Source organism: Ixodes scapularis, unplaced genomic scaffold, assembly GCF_016920785.2.
Source record: "Ixodes scapularis isolate PalLabHiFi unplaced genomic scaffold, ASM1692078v2 PGA_scaffold10__122_contigs__length_95168666, whole genome shotgun sequence".
In the NCBI taxonomy this organism is placed as follows: Eukaryota; Metazoa; Arthropoda; class Arachnida; order Ixodida; family Ixodidae; genus Ixodes; species Ixodes scapularis.
This window is the reverse complement of record NW_024609836.1, coordinates 41,953,211-41,971,768: the sequence shown is the minus strand read 5'-3', so window position 1 is coordinate 41,971,768 and position 18,558 is coordinate 41,953,211. Positions and strand designations below refer to the sequence as shown.

At 47.0% G+C, this 18,558-nt stretch overlaps 1 protein-coding gene across 2 annotated transcripts in view; it reads left to right on the top strand.

The window, feature by feature from the left end:
- Positions 1-18,558, top strand: part of LOC8028512 (bromodomain adjacent to zinc finger domain protein 1A) — a 76,673-nt gene that overhangs the window by 18,546 nt on the left and 39,569 nt on the right. For both annotated transcript variants that reach the window (XM_029986523.4, XM_042288042.1), the window contains 8 exons: positions 2,495-2,650; positions 5,719-5,806; positions 8,561-8,729; positions 9,443-9,609; positions 9,729-9,963; positions 12,160-12,288; positions 12,703-12,849; positions 15,727-16,093. In XM_029986523.4, the coding sequence (XP_029842383.2) occupies positions 2,495-2,650; positions 5,719-5,806; positions 8,561-8,729; positions 9,443-9,609; positions 9,729-9,963; positions 12,160-12,288; positions 12,703-12,849; positions 15,727-16,093 (1,458 nt within the window). The remainder of the gene's footprint in view (positions 1-2,494; positions 2,651-5,718; positions 5,807-8,560; positions 8,730-9,442; positions 9,610-9,728; positions 9,964-12,159; positions 12,289-12,702; positions 12,850-15,726; positions 16,094-18,558) is intronic.

The following is an 18,558-nucleotide window of genomic DNA, read 5'->3' as shown; positions in this document are numbered from 1 at the left end:
TGTGCCGTACAAATGCGATTGGATGATGAAAATGCCTGGTGGTTTGATGCAGTCAACAAATCTTGGTAGAAGTATGCGAATGTAGAGGCCCAGGAAGCTTTCACGAATTCAACATCAAATTAATGGCTGCCGGGCACCTATCTGTACTTTTCTTAAAGCTATAAACTAAATGCAGTAGGGGGTACCGCTATCACAAGGATGACCTTCTGCGCAATTATTCGCTTAGTTCGCAAGGACATGGCGGTGGCAGGACGGCGGCCCTGTCTCATAGCCCGTCTCATCTCAGGGGAAGCTCTCCCGTCGCCCGAAGCCGATCCCTTCAAACCACTTCAGCCTTGGTGAACAATGCAGCCTGCACGCTCACGTGTCCAGCAGCTAGCAAGCACGAAGGCCGATGTGTGCAGAATTTTTGTCCTCTGACGACCGTTTTGGGGAGGGTCATGCTAATCCGGCTTGACGCGTCCCGCCAATAGCACTCCGTTTATTGTCAACGTTTTAGGTTACAATAAGTAGCAGTCAGTACGTTCCTGAAGGCATGAAGCGGGCCATGCCGCGTCCGCGCAAGCGGTTCCTCATGTCTCCATTTATTACTGCAGGGGGTCATTTTCCTACTTTGCCGACAGCTGGAACACGTACTATGTCACATCGAGGGTCGTCTGGACACATTCCTCTTTCGGATCCACCGAAAGATTTCGAAAAATCAGAAGTTGAACCCGATTTACATGAGCAGAAGACCCGGCACCCGGCTACATCCGCAAGCGACGGAGCAAACGAGAATCGAGATGGTCCTTTTATGACGTAGTGGTGCGTCACGCGTGACTAGCCAATGGCGTGCCGCTGCGGCGATCGCTTCTCCTTTCTTCGCTTCTTTCCACGTTCAGGGGTTATTTTGGGTAAAATCGTTGCGATATTTGGACTCAGCAGGCACAAACACGTCAGAATCAACCATTATCTAATTTTTTTCGAAAAGCTCTTCAGCTTCGCTTTAAACGATGCTCAGGGTATCGGCAATTCATTCCCAAATGTTTTCTCAGGTGTCGCCCTTTTGGTGTTTCGTGCGGAGGAGGGTGTACACTACGGTTGATGGAACACCATATCATTGAAACACGTTTTAGAGAACAGGCAGATTTTCTCGAAACTCGGTTTAAGGAAAACGAAGCCCGATTTTAGAAAAACGCCGTATATCGACGAGGAGATGCTGTTTAATAAAGGCGAGCACGTGATTCACTGAGGCATTTACCGAAGCCTTGCCCCGCCCCTCCTTTCCCTCTCCCCCGTAAACCAGGCAAGATGCAAAAAGTTTGGCATCGCCCAGCCCCAATTGTGTTTCTACAGAAAAAATGAATTTGCTAAAAGGAGGCTCATCACCACTTTCTCTAACTGCATTTCTTTGTAAGGGGATTCTATGAATCTGGTATCTAAACTGCCATTTGCTAAAATGAGCTTCAATAAAGTGGATGCCTCCGCAAAGCAGGCAAATTTAATGATCGTTACCATTTTAAAAGGCAATTTCCTGAGTTTGGGATACAGCAGCAGGAAGCTGGAGTAATATCGTTTTGCTCTGACACGATCTGTTTTAAAGGGATGCTGAACGAAATTCTAGCGCCTATTTTATAGTCTAAATGTCGACCACGTTCTGGCAATGACATGGAGGCACCAATTTTTTTTGCTTGAAAAGGCACGAATACATTATTCAAAGGGAATAGACTGAACGTTGTTACGTCACTCCGAACTTAAAAGCAACCGCTCTTTGGAGAAGAACGGCCCTGTCAAACATTGTCGACCCGCATTTCCCTTCTCTCCTGTGCCTATTCAGTTCTTGCGGGGAGCGGGAAGGGGCAGCTGAACGACCAGGTTGTAATGCGTTGACACCACCGAGTGGTGGAGGTCACACCCATGCCAGAAGGAAAACATGACGCCACGAATGCAATGTGTCTCGGAAGCTCCCATGATGCGTTACAGCCTGACCGTTTGGTTGCCCCTTCCCGCAAGGGTCGGATAGGCACAAGAGAGAATGTAAATCTGGGTTGGCCAGGTTCGACAGGGCTCTCACGCTTGCAGCTTTCCGCCATACTTCAACAGTGTGGTGCTGCTTTTAATTTCAGGCTGACATCACAACGTTCGGTTTGTTCCTTTTGAATAATGTTTTGGTGTCTTTTCGAGCAAGATATTGGTGCCTCCACGGCCAGAACGTGGTTGAGATTTAGACAACAAAATAGGCGCTAGAATTTCGTTGCAGTATCGATTTAGCGTTTCTGAAGAATTGAAGTGTGTTTTCAGATAAAGCTACGGATAACGGGCACCATTGTTTTTGAGCCCCAAGATGGCTGAGGCGCTGTTACTCTGAAGTGTTGCTTGTCGCTTTTGAGTGAACGACCAGAACCTACCTTCGTTGCGTGGGAGTGCACACTTTGTTCCAGAGTCCGTCATTTCGGCCATTCTGGACATCTTGGGTTGGTGGTTCCGTGGCCTCACCGAGTTGCTTGCGCCGCAGGAAAACATGCACGGTGACGGGTGTGACGGTGGGCGGGGCGGCGGCCAAGGGCTCGCCGAGCAAGAAGGGCGCCACCTCAGTGCCGGCGGACAAGGTCAAGTACCAGGTGGTGGACAGCGAGGGAAAGAACCACACAGTCGCTGCCACGGACATCTGGTGAGCGTGCCCGGGCTCTCTTTTCCCTCTTGGAAATACTGCGATCGAAATTTGGTGACTGGCTCGTTCGGCGACGAAATTGCAGCTCACTGTATTGGAGGAGCGAGCCGTGTGCTCTTGCAGCAGTGTGCGGCTGTGGAAACTATTCATTAGCTTATTTGTTCCTTTCTTGCGCCCGTGAACGGCTGGTGCCTCGGAAATGACGCCCAGAGGGTGAGGTTACAAATTAGTCAAAGACAACTTGAATGCTAAAGAAATCGAGTTGAAGACGTCAGTATCTGCTGCGCCGAGGGCATTCTACAAATGTTGTGTGTGGGTCATAGGGCTAATTGAGATGATATGATTAACAAAGAAAGTAGGGGAAACTCACAAAACTGAATAGATGACAGGACATCAGGCAGTGATTCCACTCTTGCACCAGGGGCAATTTGCTGTGCCGTCCTGATGCCGCCAAATTGCGATTCGGAACATGGTTTTAGGGAAAACAAATGGATCGTAGACAACCGGGGAAACCTGGGGGTCAAATACATCAGTGGCATTAGGTGGGTCAAGAGCTGTTTAAAGCGTTTCGACAGGGGTCATTCCAAGGTGCCTTTGACGAGAGAGTCGCTAAAGGCTTTGAAAAAGTCCCACAAGGCCTACCTGGAGTGTTTGCATTGAGAGGCTGAGAACTGGGACGGGCGGAAAAGAAAAGCATATAAATCAAGCGAGCCACCCGTGACAGGGAAGAAGGTCAAACTTGGAGAAGAAAAACTGCCTGGAAAGACTTTTGGACTCGTCATAGGTAATTCTTAAACGAACACTGACACCCCCCAAATTTTTATTTTTATTTTTGCCCGGCAATTTATTATGGGTGTCGGAAGACTACCCAATTAGTATTTTGCTAAAGTGTCACATATATTTTTAATAAAGGAAAAAAATGCAACTGCTCAAAACTGAAACTGGACTGGGGAGGAAGAAAAAATACAGAGGAGATTTGCCAAAATTAGTGTGGCTGTGCAACCTTTTTTTTTTTAATGAACATATTTGCAGTTTTTTAGGAACCACAAATAATAAGTATCATGTTTTGCTTTTCTGTTTTTATTATTGAGTGTGTTCCTTCGATGACCCACGACTTTGATGATATGTGGTGGTTGTGTCTAAACCATAGAGAATGAAACATGACCATGGAGAAGAGAGTGAGCGCGACTCAAATCAGCCAGTTCTCTATTGGTGGTTCTCGAGCAGAAAGAAAACGAATTTTGAGCCGCAAATGGTGTTCTGGGTAGTTGGGCTCTCATAAGTAATGTACAGATAAAATCCTTGGCAAGCATAAATACCCTGTTAGTGTCCCTTTAATAAGTAGGCCCAGGGACTGATCAAGACGGGACTGGCTAACGAGAACCAGGAAGAACTAGAATCGGGTTCAGATGCTCCTTTCTGAGGCAAACACAAGCCTTTACGAGAACATGACTAAGCTGGCAGGCATAAACAAAAAGCTACAAAAACTATGCTAGCCTTGACGGTGTAGAGCAAAAAGGCTTGATGCTGATCTGCCTGATAGTGTGGATTATGAAGCACATTATATGTTTCTAAAAGAATGTTTGAAAAATGTCAGTGGATACAGTGTTTTTTTTTTCTTCGTATGCTTATTTTCTGGGGTAGTGGAATGCATTTTTTTTTTAATTGCTTGTGCACTTTTTTTGTACATTAGGTATGTTTGTATGCTCGAACAATTCTCGTTTCTGTGGTCAATCCCAAGTAGCCGGTGTTATATGAGTGATAGTTACTTGGAAAGCCCAAGGTTAGCAAGTTTTTATGTCCCGACTGTGCCCTTGTATGGCTGCAACTTTGGAGGACGAGTCCTTCAATGTTGCAGCCATATGGCTGAAGGTAACATTGTATGTGGCCATATGGCCATGTACAACGTTACCTGTTGTACAAATGGTAAGTAATTTGAGATCATTGCACTGGACGGTTCTGGCAATTGCTCCATCCTTGCACCACACTTACTTCTCTAAACTGTAAAAGAACTTGTTGTTGGGCTAGTTGGTGTTGACTGTATTGAACCATGGTTAAAAGCACTAAAAAAAGACTAAACTACTTACGAGTGTTTTGTGGTAACTGAAACAAAGTATGCAGCGTCAGACAGAAGAATATTCTTATGAATCGTCGAACAATTTCTGTGCTCCGGTGTATTACGCGTAAGTAACATGTTCATTTTCAGTCAATTTTGTTAGTGAAAGTAATTTCGTTCAGGACTGGGGAACTTGCATATTTCTGACTGCCTCATATTTATTGAGTAAATTGGGCAAGAAAAATGCAAGGGATCCACTTTGGAGGAGTCAACTTGGAAGTATGTTTGATGTGCGCCACCGAGCAGCTGCAGGACCAACTGTCCGAATTAGCCGTTGTTTGGGCACGTATTGGACACAAGAGCAACGTCACTATTCGGCATGATCTCAACTCTGCTTGTGCCCAGAACAAATGCAGTGTTACCATTTAGCGAGGACTCGGATCGAATCACGGGCTTCATGCCCAAGAAATGGTGACCGCCAATGTTTCTCGCAATTCTATCCGAGTCTGTCGGGTTGCAAAATTGTACCTCTTTGGTTTGCAGTGACCTTTCACAGCTCGGTGAAACACTCGTTGAAAGCAAAGCAGATATGAGTGTTTAGACAGTATGAGAACAGTGCCTCTGTAAACCTTGTTGTAGGGTAAATTATTTTTTTTGTGCTTATTTTTTGTTTGCTTAGCTAGGTCTTGAAGTTGTTAAGACATTTTGCGTTTTGCACGCACAAGGGGCGCGTCACTGGCAGATCAAAGCCTCGGTTGCTGAAGTTTTGTCACATGAGAAGGTCTTCTTTTTTTGTGTAATCAAAATAAACAGTTAAATAGCTTAGAACTGTTTTTTCCTCTCGGTTGTGGCAGACAAAACACTCTAAGGTGGCGAAAAACTAATGATTGCTAATAAATTTGTTATTCAGAAGAGTGACTCAGCAATCGTGACCTTACTCTCCTCATGAAATGTGAGCCGTCATTCATTGGCTGTTGAAGCTCATGTGTTGGATCTCTGTTGGGCGTTGCAGTCGCAAGAAGAACTCGTACACGAGAGAGAAGAACCGGATCTTCTTCCGCCAGTCGGTGGAGCTAAAGAACGGCATCATGGAAGTCAAGGTAGGTCATTAAAACCTACTTTAAAGGGATGGTGAACCGTAATTTGGATTTAAAAAAAAACAATGCTGGAGATGTAGGCGGGACGCTACCATCCCTACAACAGTAAGGCAATATCTCAAATGGACGGCCATATTTTTGGAAAAAAAAAGTCACGATTGAACCAGGCGCGTGACGTCAAGATACCTAGTTTCCTCCTCTCTTCGCTTCGTTCCCTCAAGGCCGTGAAGCGGAGAAGACGCGAGGCCGTTCCCTCTCTTTCTCGGAGAAACATGACGTCGACATCTCTGCCAAATGCGTCTCCTTTTTTGACAAGTACGGTCATCTGTTAGAGATATCGCTGTATAAGTGATGTTTTGGTGTTTGTAGCATCCTGTTGCATGCTTTTGCCGAGTGTTTTGGAGAATCCAGATTTCGGTTCAGCATCCCTTTAAAACTAAATGTCAAGAAATGGTTTTCTGCAGCAGGGGTGGTTCTCGGACTGGGTTCCCCAAAGTACCCTCATCGGCTCCCCAGTTCCCAAATTTCCTCCACCATCCCTGTCTTTGAATGGGCCCTCCAAATGATTTCTGGACTGAAACGAAACTGATTGAATGTCTGAACACTGAGGAAAAATGTTTTTCCAGAAATTCACATTATTTTGGGAGTTACCAGCAAGTTTCAAATCCAAAAACAAGCAAAACATTTTTTTTTTGTGACACATTCAGCAAAGTTGAATAATTTTAGGGTTGCGTCGTGAGTTACAATAAATAATGAGTCCTACCGGTAGCACCGTAAGTACCATGGTGCCGAGGAGTCTTTACAGGACAAAATAAATATGCAAAAGTGAAATTCGACGCACTTTTCAGACTTTTTCGAGGTGAGTCCCTGTAAACTGTGGAATTCTCTGACCATGAGATTCAAACAATTTGAAGTTAAATTTGAAATCTTCTCATTTTTCGGTCTTGCATCTCAAAGAAATGCAAATTGTTTAGACTTTATGAGTATTTGAAAGAAATCTTAAATCTATGACTTCCTCGAACATCGTAAAGTGATTTGGAATGTTCCAGACATTCTAGCTTTTCAGATTCAAGCCTCGGCGAGGTTCGGAAGTTTCCGGCTTGTCGAGTTCCAACCTCAGCGAGGTTCGACGTTTCTGAAACCTTCCAAACTCCTAACTTCGGGAGATTTGCATAATTTGTAGTAACAGTTCAGCCATTTTGTTGCTTAAAATCATTGTGACCAGTTATCTGAAGAAGCACAGGATGTGTTGTAAATGAATTGGGCACAGGCTACGTGTGCGTGCGTGCGTGCGTGTGTGTGTGTGTGTGTGTGTGTGTGTGTGTGTGTGTGTGTGTGTGTGTGTGTGTGTGTGTGTGTGATTCATGAGATCACATGGCTGATGTTGCACAATGCCACGGTTTCACAAGATGTCACGCGTTACCTGTTGACATCACCTTAACTCTGCGACGTCGCATGACATCACCGTCACTGACTTCATGCTGTCATGTGACGGTTCTTCGTGTTGGTTCTTCACGGAGGTTTCCTCGTAGAATTTGGCTGATTAGATAACATCCTGTGGTAAACCAGTGTGACATGGTAAAATCCCTTAAGAACGACCTACCCAAAATGACCTGGGATGAGTGGTAAAAAAAGAAATTATGGGGTCAGCCATCTTTGAGAATGCAACAGCAAAATTTTATCAATTTGCGATAAGAGTTGAGCCCCCTGCCGCAAACCGCGTGAAACGGTCACTGATACCACTCATGGCGGACATGGCAAATTCGCGTTCCATGGTGGGAAAACATGCAGGAATTCGCTATTAACTCCCCCGTCATGAGAACAAATACCGCTGAACGCAGACACAGCAGGTTGTTGCCTCACGGTGCGATAAACACGCTAGAACCTGCTCCAAACTTGGGTGTCGCGAGAACCAGTGTCGCGTGCCCAGATCGTGGACAAAAGTGCGGGAGCCTGCTACGAACTCGCATGCCAAGGGAACAGGTACCGCAGATTGCAGACATGGCTGAATCATGTTTCACTGTGCGATAAGCATGTGGGAAGCTTCTACAAACTATCGTATTACGGGAGCCAATATTGCGCGGGCAGATTGCAGACGAAAAGAAAAGATAGAACCCTTTAGGAGCTTGCATATCACGGGAACGGATGCCATAGATCACGGATGCAGCAGATTTGCATATTAAGGTGCGATAAACACGAAGGAACTACTGCGAACTTGCTTGTCACACGTACCGACACGGCAGATTGCTCAGTTTATGATATTCCCATTGGACACTGCGCGATCGATATCCGGCAAGAACCGGGGTGGGCGAAGTTTCAAATTTTTTACATCATGAATACTTTAAACGACTTATTTTTCCCAGGCTCAATATTTCACGATTTAGGTCAAAGCTGAACTTTTGGAATAATCCGTGGGTTTCAATTTTCGCAACGTGGTGGGATCTCAATATAGATTCCAATGTGTTGACATTTTAACGGAATTGTTTGCGGGACCTATTTTTCACGAATTTTGGGCGATCCGCGAAATTGGCGAAAATTAGGTTTTCGCAAAAATTAGGTGTTTACTGTATTTATCCCAAAAAACGGGACAAGCAATCTTTCGTGGGCAGCCGTTCTTACGGGATTTGAGCACTGTAGTCTCGGACGACGAGGCTCAGACGTAGTCATGTAAAAGTGGTGTTTGTGATTCGGCACTGAGCTCGGGGAAAGTGAGTGAGAAGGAGTAGCGTGGCCAAGGTTCGCCTGCTCGGTTTCCAGGACGGGGTGCAGAAAAAGTACGGCCTGCACCAGCTCAAGTTCACGGACATGTTTGTGGGGCCGGCCCCCACGTTTTCCGTGTCCCCTCGAGCCAGGGCCCCTCCGGGGTCCCAGACACCGGACAGCAAAGCCAAGCGAGCCCCCAAGCAGGCCAGCCCCAAGAAGGACGGTAGGCAGCCTCAACGTAAATCTTTATTTACCGTAAAATACCGAAGAAACGCCCACCCTCATTTTATCGAAATACGCGTAAAGCCAACTATGGGTGCTTATTAGGGCGCTTGATGTGTACTTGCCCAAATTTTTGAATTCCAAAAAATGTTAATAGTGGCCGCTTGTACGAGTATGGGCGTTTCCTCGGTATTTTACGGTAATAGGGGACCTTTTTCTAGGAAGCCTCTGTGTAGGCATGCATTTTCTCGGCCGTCATCAGTTTTGGAAGAAACCGTCCCGCACGACCAACGTTGTTGGCATTTGTTGGCAATGTGAAAACGCAGACGGTGAGAGTATCGTCTGCAACTTCGCATCGCCAGCCTCATGCCCGACGCTGAAGGGGAAACTTCGGTGCACATCCATGCTTCCCACATGCTTTACATCTTCCTCAGTTTGACAGATCAGGGTTTTTTCGATGACGTTCAGCAAGTTTCTGCTTGAAGCTATTAGTTCATTTTCACCAATTAAAAAGTTAATTAGTGAATTTGAGATAATTACCTTGCTAATTAGCATGTTTCTTTGCTATCTTTGACGTCTGCCGAGTCTGGCAGTTTGTTCCCGAAACGAGTTTCTTTTTGCTTTTTCAACCATACTGTCGGTAGGATTTCTTCTGAGTGCTGAAACACCCGGTATTTTTAAAGCAACTGACACTGTTGCCCCGTGGCGTTTCAGCTGCTGCAGCTGTCAAGAAGGACGCGACGGCGGATAAGGCGGTCACAAGCAGCGCTGCACCGTCGACCACCTCGGCGGCAGTTCCACAGCTGGGATCGAGGTTGACCGATCGGGATTTCGAAGACCTACTCCAGCTGAAGATGGCACAGAAGGAGGCACGCAAACAGGTGACTGACCCCTTGTCTTCCGGGCACCATAGCTCACATCCCGTGCGAAGTATGCGAGTTCTAAAGGGTTTGGAAGAGTGGGCGTCGTAGAGGTGACCGGTTTGCATGTTCCGCCGCAGACCCTGGCGAAGAAGCACGAGGAGAAGCGGCTGTACGCCCAGTTCCTGAGCGAGTGGAACCGCCCCCGGGAGGACCTGGAGTGCGACGACCTCCGGGAGCTGCCCTCCATGGTGCCCCTGCGCTGCTTCCTGCCCCACGACCGCTTCGGGGACCTCCTCATGGTCCTTGAGTTCCTCAACGTCTTCGCCGACCAGCTCGACCTCAAGGACTTCTTCGCCGCAGGAGTCAGCTTCGGTGGGTGGCTCGCTCTCTCCGTCCCTGAAGGGTTGAATCGGCGCACCGTTCTGGCATTTTAGGAATCAACTGCCCTACGCGCAATCTCTCGACGTTGCTAGATACAAGCTTCCTAGACCGCCCACTGCTTTTGCGGTGTGCGTTTGCTCGGTGGCACTCGCTGTGCCATATGCCCACCCTACGAACAGAAACGGCAGGAGGGGTGGAACATTGAATGCACATTGCCTGTGGTGGAAAATGATTCTAATCTCGTTTTTTTGGTAAATAAAGATTGCGCAAACGTTTGTGCCACAGAAGCGTTTGTCGAAAACGGTCTGCCTCTGTTGCCGTCCATAGCGATACCACCGGTGGCGCAAGGATCGCTATCTGTCTGTACCTGAGGTCACGCGACCCCCCTGAGGTCACTTGACCCGCTCCCCCAAAGTCACACGACCCCCCCTTCCCCCCCAATCTGAGGTCACGTGACCTCAAGATGTCACCTATCCCTCATTATGCTTCCATCATCCTCCTCAAGAGCTGTGCTCTAACCGGCGTTACGGGGAAATGTAAACGGCTTTCATTTTTTTTAGATTGTCTTTCGATTCTGGTCATTCGTAAGCCTAAATGAATGTGATAATAGTCGGCATGGCAACGTCTTTGGAAAGTGGATTGCCTTGACTAAATCAACAAGGTATTGATAGCACACAAAAGCAGACAGCGTCCCAATAGATCTTTTTCTAAATTTCCCAAGCACCGAGGTGCACGCTACTGTGGTGTAGTTACACGCGTTGCACATGCTGGCGTCTGCAGCAGTAATTATTCTAAAGCAAAAAGTCTAAAACAAATTTTGCCTTGCACGCACGTTGGTCAAAGCCTTAATATGATTATTTACTTTGAATCTTTTATAAGAGGAAGGCCAGCGCACGTGCACCGTAGAGTTACACTTCCAGCGTTCTCCTAGATGCTTGGGTAATGTAAAAAAAGGTCTCTTAGGACGCTGTCTGCTTTTGTGTGCTATCAATACCCGGCCGACTGAGTCAAGGCAATCCGCTTTCCAAAGATGTTGCCATGCCAACAATTATCGCATTCATTTAGGCTTAGGAATGACCAGAATTGAAAGACTATCTAAAAAATGCGGCGAAGTCATTGCTCACACCTTGCGATTTAAGTGAGGTAAGGCAAAGCGAAAGCCTCCTGCACAATTCTTTGCTGACTAACGTGCCCGATATTACAGCTACAACGACATATTAGTTCCAAAGCGAGCGGCGCTCACTCACCGGTGCACCGCCATATTTCCCCGCATCCCTACCGAGCCAGTCACGTGATTTCAAAATCCCTCTCCTAGGTACTGCGGCTAACTTTAGCCGTGGTTAGCGCTTCGAGCAAGCGGGCCCAGAACTGTTTCTTGCGTGGCATACCTGCTTGATCAGTAAGACTATGTAGAGTAAATCATCAAATATCTGGTTTGCATGTGTAGCCATTCATATAGCAAATCATAATTTGCTATATGAATGGCTATATGAATTTGCTATATGAATTTCTAATACCAAACTTCTGATAAGTCAAGCAAAATTTGTGGCCTTTTGAGTTTAAATTAATGAGAGTCTAGTGTAAAACGAACAGCATCAAGTAAAAAAAAAAATATATATATATTTAATTGCTTGGTACAGGGTTTTGGCACCCTGAAAAGGCCTTCGGGACCCCAAGGGGTCTGCGGACCCCCTTTTGAGAACTGCTGTCTAGTTGAGGGTCGGAAATTTCGCAGTGGACATGTGGTGTGTTTTTGAAGAGCTCACGGAACTGAATCTTGGATGAGGTGAACTTTCACCTATACTTGTTTACACCTCAAGAACTGTGGTAAAAAAAAAAAGTATGCTGTATCTTTACTAATTTTCCCTTTATATGAAGAATTAAGATATATGTGGGTACTTTGCTCCAATTTGCTCCAATGCGCTGATTAGCTCACCACTCTCATTGCTTTCGTCGTTTCGTCATGTTGTGGTAAAGCGAAGTGTGGACCAAAGCAAGCAATGAAATGTTATGCTAGATTGAAACATTCAAAGTTAGGTAACTAAAAAAAAAAAAAAAAATGTGCATTAGTGTTTATACAATTCCGTGCCTCCTCCAACTTGGCCACACGCGGCAGTATTTTGTTATTTTTGGTTTGGGTGGACGCGCCAGCCCGGGGGCTCACCGGGATGCCCCACTTGTCCGCAGAGCTGCTGGAGAGGGCGCTGACGGAGGTGGACGTGCTGGGACCCCTGAGTGACCTCTTCCAGATGCTGCTGACAGCCCTGTTCAGGGCACAGGAGGAGGAAGTGGTCAGCCGACACGCCAGGGGCACAGGTCGGTGTTAATCTCGTTTTTGGACGCGGGGCACAAATTGAAGATGAGTGCTGCGTAAGCATTCGGTTGGAGCTCACGTCCTCCTTGATTGAACACAAGTCCCGGCCAAGCATTGACGCAGCACTTGCATTTGGTCTGTGTCAACCCCATGTAGAGTAATCAAAACCCATCGGTCTTCGTCGAGGATTCGGATCCAGCCACACGCTTTGTGCCCAGGAGATGGTGACCGCCAAGGTTGCTCGATGGAGTTTTGATAAATCTGTTGCAGTGTTGGGAGTTATTATTTTACTGTCTAAAGAGTAACACCATTTTGTTGCCAACTTTCGGGAACGAGCACGAGATTGGTCTGTTGGAGGCGAAGCTCGGGCAGAAGCTTTGACATTTCATGTGGTCGACTTTCTCCCTCGTCCACAGAGGAAGACTCGTCCTCGGTGGAGGGTTCCGAAGAGGGCGGAGACTCCGAGGAGGAGGAAGAGGCCGGCGGGTCTACAGGGCTGGAGGCGATACGACGGGCCCAGAGGGCAGCCACGGCCATCTCCAAGAGGCAGCGCCAGGTCCTCGGTAAGCTTTAGAAAACATGATTGCGCTAACGTACCATACCAACTTGCCCAACAATCAGCACTTGTCAACCCTCAGTGAGCACCTTTTCGTCTGCTGCGCCATCAACGGCTTCTTCGATGCGGGGGAGGCCCCCGTTTGACGAGTCCCATTTGACCTGCAACATACACTATGTTGCGCCTCTTACGAAAGCCACAATGGAACATATACGAAGGTGTGGGCGCCGCGCGTGTCGCAGCTGCCAGATAAAGTCCTCCCCTCGCCACGGTTGCAAGGGCGTCGCCAGGTGGCTCCTCAATACGGGGCTAATGGCAGCCTGTCGCGCGCCCGGTTTCCCGTGCTTCTCTGTGGTAGACGCTTGTTTTTAAAGACATTATCTGGGTGCACCACATTATGCAGAACTTGGCAGTTGCTCTACCCGGTTGCCTAGTTTCAGCTGGACTTGTACACGTTACTGAAAAATAGTAAGGAATTACGTTTACAGTTACTCAAGGCTAAATATAATTAATTACAATCACAAATACCCGCCTATAAAAGTAAGTGACCGTTTTCCCTAAAAGTAATCCATTACTTTCGTGGCGTTACTTCCAGAAGCAAGAAACAGAGGAAAGAGCGTTATTCAAGGTTGTTATTCTTGCCACATGTTCCATTTATTGACCTTGAGTATTTTGAGCAACAGCTGGCTGAGAAAGCTGGCTCTCAAAAGTCTCCTCAGACATTTTGCATCATTTCTTGCTGAAGATGTCGACTGGTACGATAAACACCTTTTTAACTGAGGCACTGGATGGAAGTGCCGTATTGTACCTTATGAACTTCATGCTCTGCATTAAGCTTCTTCAGCGAAGCAATGGAAGTTCCATTTACCTCGAAGATAGAGCAAAGCGTCGTCATTGCAGCCGTTGCCTGATGTTCTAAGTTTTAGTAGATTGTTCCAATACCTCCGACTTCCTGATAACGATACCTGATAACGGTACGACGCATTTGCAAATGCGGTGACGGTGTATTGGGGGGTATCGATATTGGTGTCATCGGAACAATCTACTAAAATTCTCCATTGTCGAAATCGCGAAGCTGCAGAAATCGTTGTACGACTGGCCAAAACTGGAATAAGAATTGATTTATGTACATTTTATTATACCGGCATATATTGGCAGACAATAGCAAAACATAGTTGGTAACAGTAAGGTGATAATTAAATAATAAATAAGGTTTAGATCAATCTTCTTCCTTTGGTTCTGAACAGGTCGAGCATTGGTTGAGACGTTGGTGAATAAGAAAACGTTTTCAATTTTCAATACCAGGACACTCATAACAATAATTTATTAGAACGTCGGTTGAAACAAGGAAATGTAAATGCAGTTTGCCATTGTACCTTTCTTAAAGCCGTTCAAAAACGCACAGAGCACGGACCAACTTCAGTTTACTCCAGTGTTCTCCAGATAGACGTCTGCTGATGCCACGGGCAGCGAAGGGCAGAGAACTTAGCTGCTCTATGGCCCCACTCACGAGTTTCACCCTTTCCTCAAGCCCAGAATCTCAAGTCTACATCAGCCACCATTTTGTTTTATTTGTAAGAATCTCTGCGTGAGATATAATGTGTCCTTCTGAGGTGCAGGGGAAAAAAAAGGAAAAGGTACGACACATTTGCAAAAGCGGTGGCGGAGTAAAAAACACTATTACCATTTTCGAAGTGTTTGCAAAAAGCTGACACACAAAATGGGTGATTGAGGTACAGACAACCGGGCTAGAATTCACAAATAAAGTTTGCCTACCCTAGAAGTGACTATAAAAAAAGTAAGTAGCTTTTAAAACGAGATCAAATAAGGTTAAAAGGAGCTGAGGCTGCTTTGGGAAACCCTTGAGTTCCCGGGAATTAAGCCGTTGTCTTGCCACTAATACATTGTACAAAAGATGCTGTGGCAGTGATGGATGTGCTGCGCCAATTGCGCCACACCAGCGCAAAATAAAATATTTTATTAGTGGTTGATTCTTTTATTCAAGAAGGAAAAGGAAACGAAAGTGGTACAAATATGTAATTCACAGCATCTACCCTACCCGCCATTTAGTTTGTTTCGTCTTAGGTCAGAGCACAGTCAAAGGCTCAAACACATAGTATCATAAAGACCTACTAAAAGCACAAGTCTAGGGGCATTCGCTGCACTTGGTTTGTTTAGCCGAATAAAGAACATGCCCAGATAGATGACGAATGCCGCAATGTCGTACCTTTGACGCTGTCTGATTGGTCTCATTTACTTGTAGAATCACCTGTGCTTTGACTTAAGCTATATTTTAGTGCAGCTGAGCCACACCGTGATGCACAGTTCTGAGCCGAGCGCACCCTAGCACGTGCATTATTGTGGGCGACCTCTTTAGGCTTCGGCACCACTCAAATGTGGCAATGTTAAAGGAAGTGGGTGTTCCTTGAGATCAAAAATTGTAGAGCCCTTCCACTTCACTTAAAGATGGAGGACCAGCGAAGCTCTTATCTTTATGACTTCTAGGACAATGCCTAGAGGATGACGTTTAGGACGACTTCTAGGACGACCTTGAGGACAGTGTCCAGGACGATGCCTAGGACTTCCTCAAAAACGACTTCTAGGACGACCTCAAGGGCGACTTTTAGGATGACCTCGAGGACGATGCCTAGAGATGATAACAAGCGATCAGGACTTCACTATTTAATAATGCCATGGAACGCTGACTCGTGCTGGTTGCCCCTCTTTCTTTTTATTTATTCATACTTGCGTTGGTCGTACGGTGTGTTCTCATCTGTTTCTCCACATTTGATTGTCCGTGGACATGATAGTGAGGGAACTAGCCCTTAACAGCTTTGCTGTAAAAAGGTTAGGAACTCTCGCCGTGACAAACTTTCTTTGGCAGGCCTGCGGCTGCCTCAGGTGACCCTGGACGCCCTGTCGCTGTCGGAGGTGCTGCGTCTGCACCTGGCCTCGAGCGGCACGCTGTCCTCGGGCCGGCGGGGCTTCAGCGGCTCCTACACCCAGCGGGAGGACCCGGGGCTCTGGTTTGCCTTGGAGGAGCCCGCCATCATGGCCCAGCTGGCACAGGGCAGTGTCCACGACCTTTCCGTCGGGGACAAGGTGAAGCTGCTGCGGGTGCTCGCCGAGCAGCTCCTCACCATGGAGTCCTTCCGGGGGGTTGTGGAGGACTCGCTGGCGAAGCTGAAGCAGCTGCGCATGGACCTCAGGCAGCTCAGGCTCGCCGCCAAGCAAGACAAGGAGGACGCAAAGTAAGGGAGCGCCAGGGTCGCTTCGACGCGTTGTGGTCCATTTGCATGCACGGCGCTGCGCGAAGTTCGTGCAATAGAGCCTTTTCGAAATGTGATGCCATCTGGTGGCTCAAAAAGCAGTCACCCTTTGGACAGACTAATGGCGGTCGTGAAACTGTATTTCATCGGGCATCATTACTTCCGCGAGTCAATACCAGAGGAAAATCGGTTCTTCGATTGCCTTCTAGTTCTCCATAGATTTGTTTTAGTTTTGGCAGTAAGAACTGGCCAGTACAGAGTGACGAAAGCCCCTCAGTTAGATTTCCTCAATCAGAAGGTTTTAGAGCAGTACTTCTGCTCTAAAGCTCCTTGCACCACACTCGTAAGTTAACACTTACACAGCCGTTGTGTATCTCATTTGTCTGTCCTATTGTACAAGCGTCTCGAACGTACAGGCCTCGTGCATCCTCTGCCTGGTAGTGTCTTCAACTTCTACCTTCATGAGCCTCGAAAAAGCACCATTAGTCTGGCACAGACAGAGATGATTTTAGTGATCAAAGTTGCCAGATTGAATTTTGTAAACGTTTATTAGTGATGAATTTTGTAAATGTTTATTAGTGAAAGCGCCAACTTGCACTATGTCGGTGCATGCTGGCTTTGCAACATCTCGGTTCCAAATGAGGAAGGGGTTTACTTTTCTTGTAAATCGATCAAACCTGCGTGTTTACTCTGCCGCCGGATGTGGAAAGCCAGTTAAGGGTGTCCAAACAGGACACTACAACACGCACGACTCTGACAAATCGTGAAAATTGAAGCGGATGCGCCCGCTTCAAGCCCGCTTCAATTTTCACGATTTGTCGGAGTCGTGCGTCTTGTAGTGTCCTTTTTGGACACCCCTTTATTGTGGTTCTCATGTGGTGCCCCTAAGGTTGGAAGAATAGAGGTAACATCTTTGATACTGCAGTGACGAAGCATTGGAACTCTGAGCACAATGTTCGCAAGCTTACAATCTTGTCGCAAGTTATTGTTCAACATCTCTTTGTCGGTGAAAACAAACGCTGTGTCTAGCGTTAAGTCCGGACGGGGCACTGAAACGCGTATACCTAACCCTCCCCCCGCCCACCTCTCTCTCCCCCGTGAACCTAGGGAAGGTGGAGATTTGGACGTAACTTGAGTAACGTCGGACGTAACGCTAGACACTTCGTAAAACAAATGTCTTCCTGCCGGTTTTTTTTTGTTTGTTTTTGTATATAATATATACTGTAGAATTTTGAGAATGTGATCACGGTTGGTCCAAATTTAAAAAAACAAAAAAATTAGAATTCTTTTTTTTTAAATAGCTGGAAAACTTTATTTGTTATGTGTTACATTTCGGGATAGTGCAGATGCTCCCTCGGCTCACGGTGGATGATACAAACAAACGTTAACCTCGATCGACAAGGTGAAGTCTCTCAATTTTAAAAATATCAAAAACCGTTGAAGTATACAGTATGGCAGCGCCACGGCTAGAGAGCCATGGCTAGGGGTAGAGCGTTTTGTTCTAGCCCCAGTCGAGGCTCTTTAGTCACGTCTACAAAAAAGGTGAAAAAAACAAAACAAAAAAGGAAACAGTCCACCAATCCTGGAGGCTGTGCACTACTGGTGGTATTGCAGTGCCTGCGGTAAGTTTCTCATCCAAAACCACCCTTTCTCACCGAGTATGTATGCACATTGTGAGAATCGGCCCCGCCATCACCGTGTGTGGACGCGGGAAGAGGACCGAGCTTCTTTTTCTTCCATTGCGTGTTGGCGTTTGCACGTGCGCCCCTGTGTGTGGGTGAACTGGCGACGCTCGTGCGAGCTGGGGCAAGGGAGGCTTTGAGAAAAAAGAAGACGAAGGCAGCACGTGGTGTAACCTTCTGGAGACATTCGAAAATGATCTTCGCTTGTAAATAGACGTGTTCTTTTTCTTCCCCATACCCGTGGAGTCCTGTCTGGTTTATTCTTCCGTCAGCGACCATCAGCTGCCTCCGCCGTCGGTTCCCGGCGCAATCTCCAAGAAAGAACATCTTCACTGGCGCAGTCGACAGGATTGCGTCAGCGGACCCCGGCGGCGTGATCTTCACAACGGAATCGGCGGACAGCGATTTGACGCGGCATTGGTGGAGCCTTCTAAAGAGAAGACTGGACCACCGGGCTCCTTGAAGATTGGACCACCGAGCTACTTCGTGGTGGCAGAGCTACCTCTGACCGGATGCCGTCCCACTCCAGCGAGGAACGCTTGAGTCTACAGCTCGGACATCATTTCGTGCCTGACTATTCTGAGCAGCGGGCTGCGTCTGTGATCCAGTGGCAATCGTTGACCTTACGGTAAGGTGATTCTTAGACGTGTGCCCGCCATGGATACAGACAGCGCAGAGCGGCGGATGCCGGTTCTAACGCCAGAGCAGGATAGGGTTCGGAATTGGAATGTTGACGGGCCAGGTGAATTGTCACCTTTGAGTGGA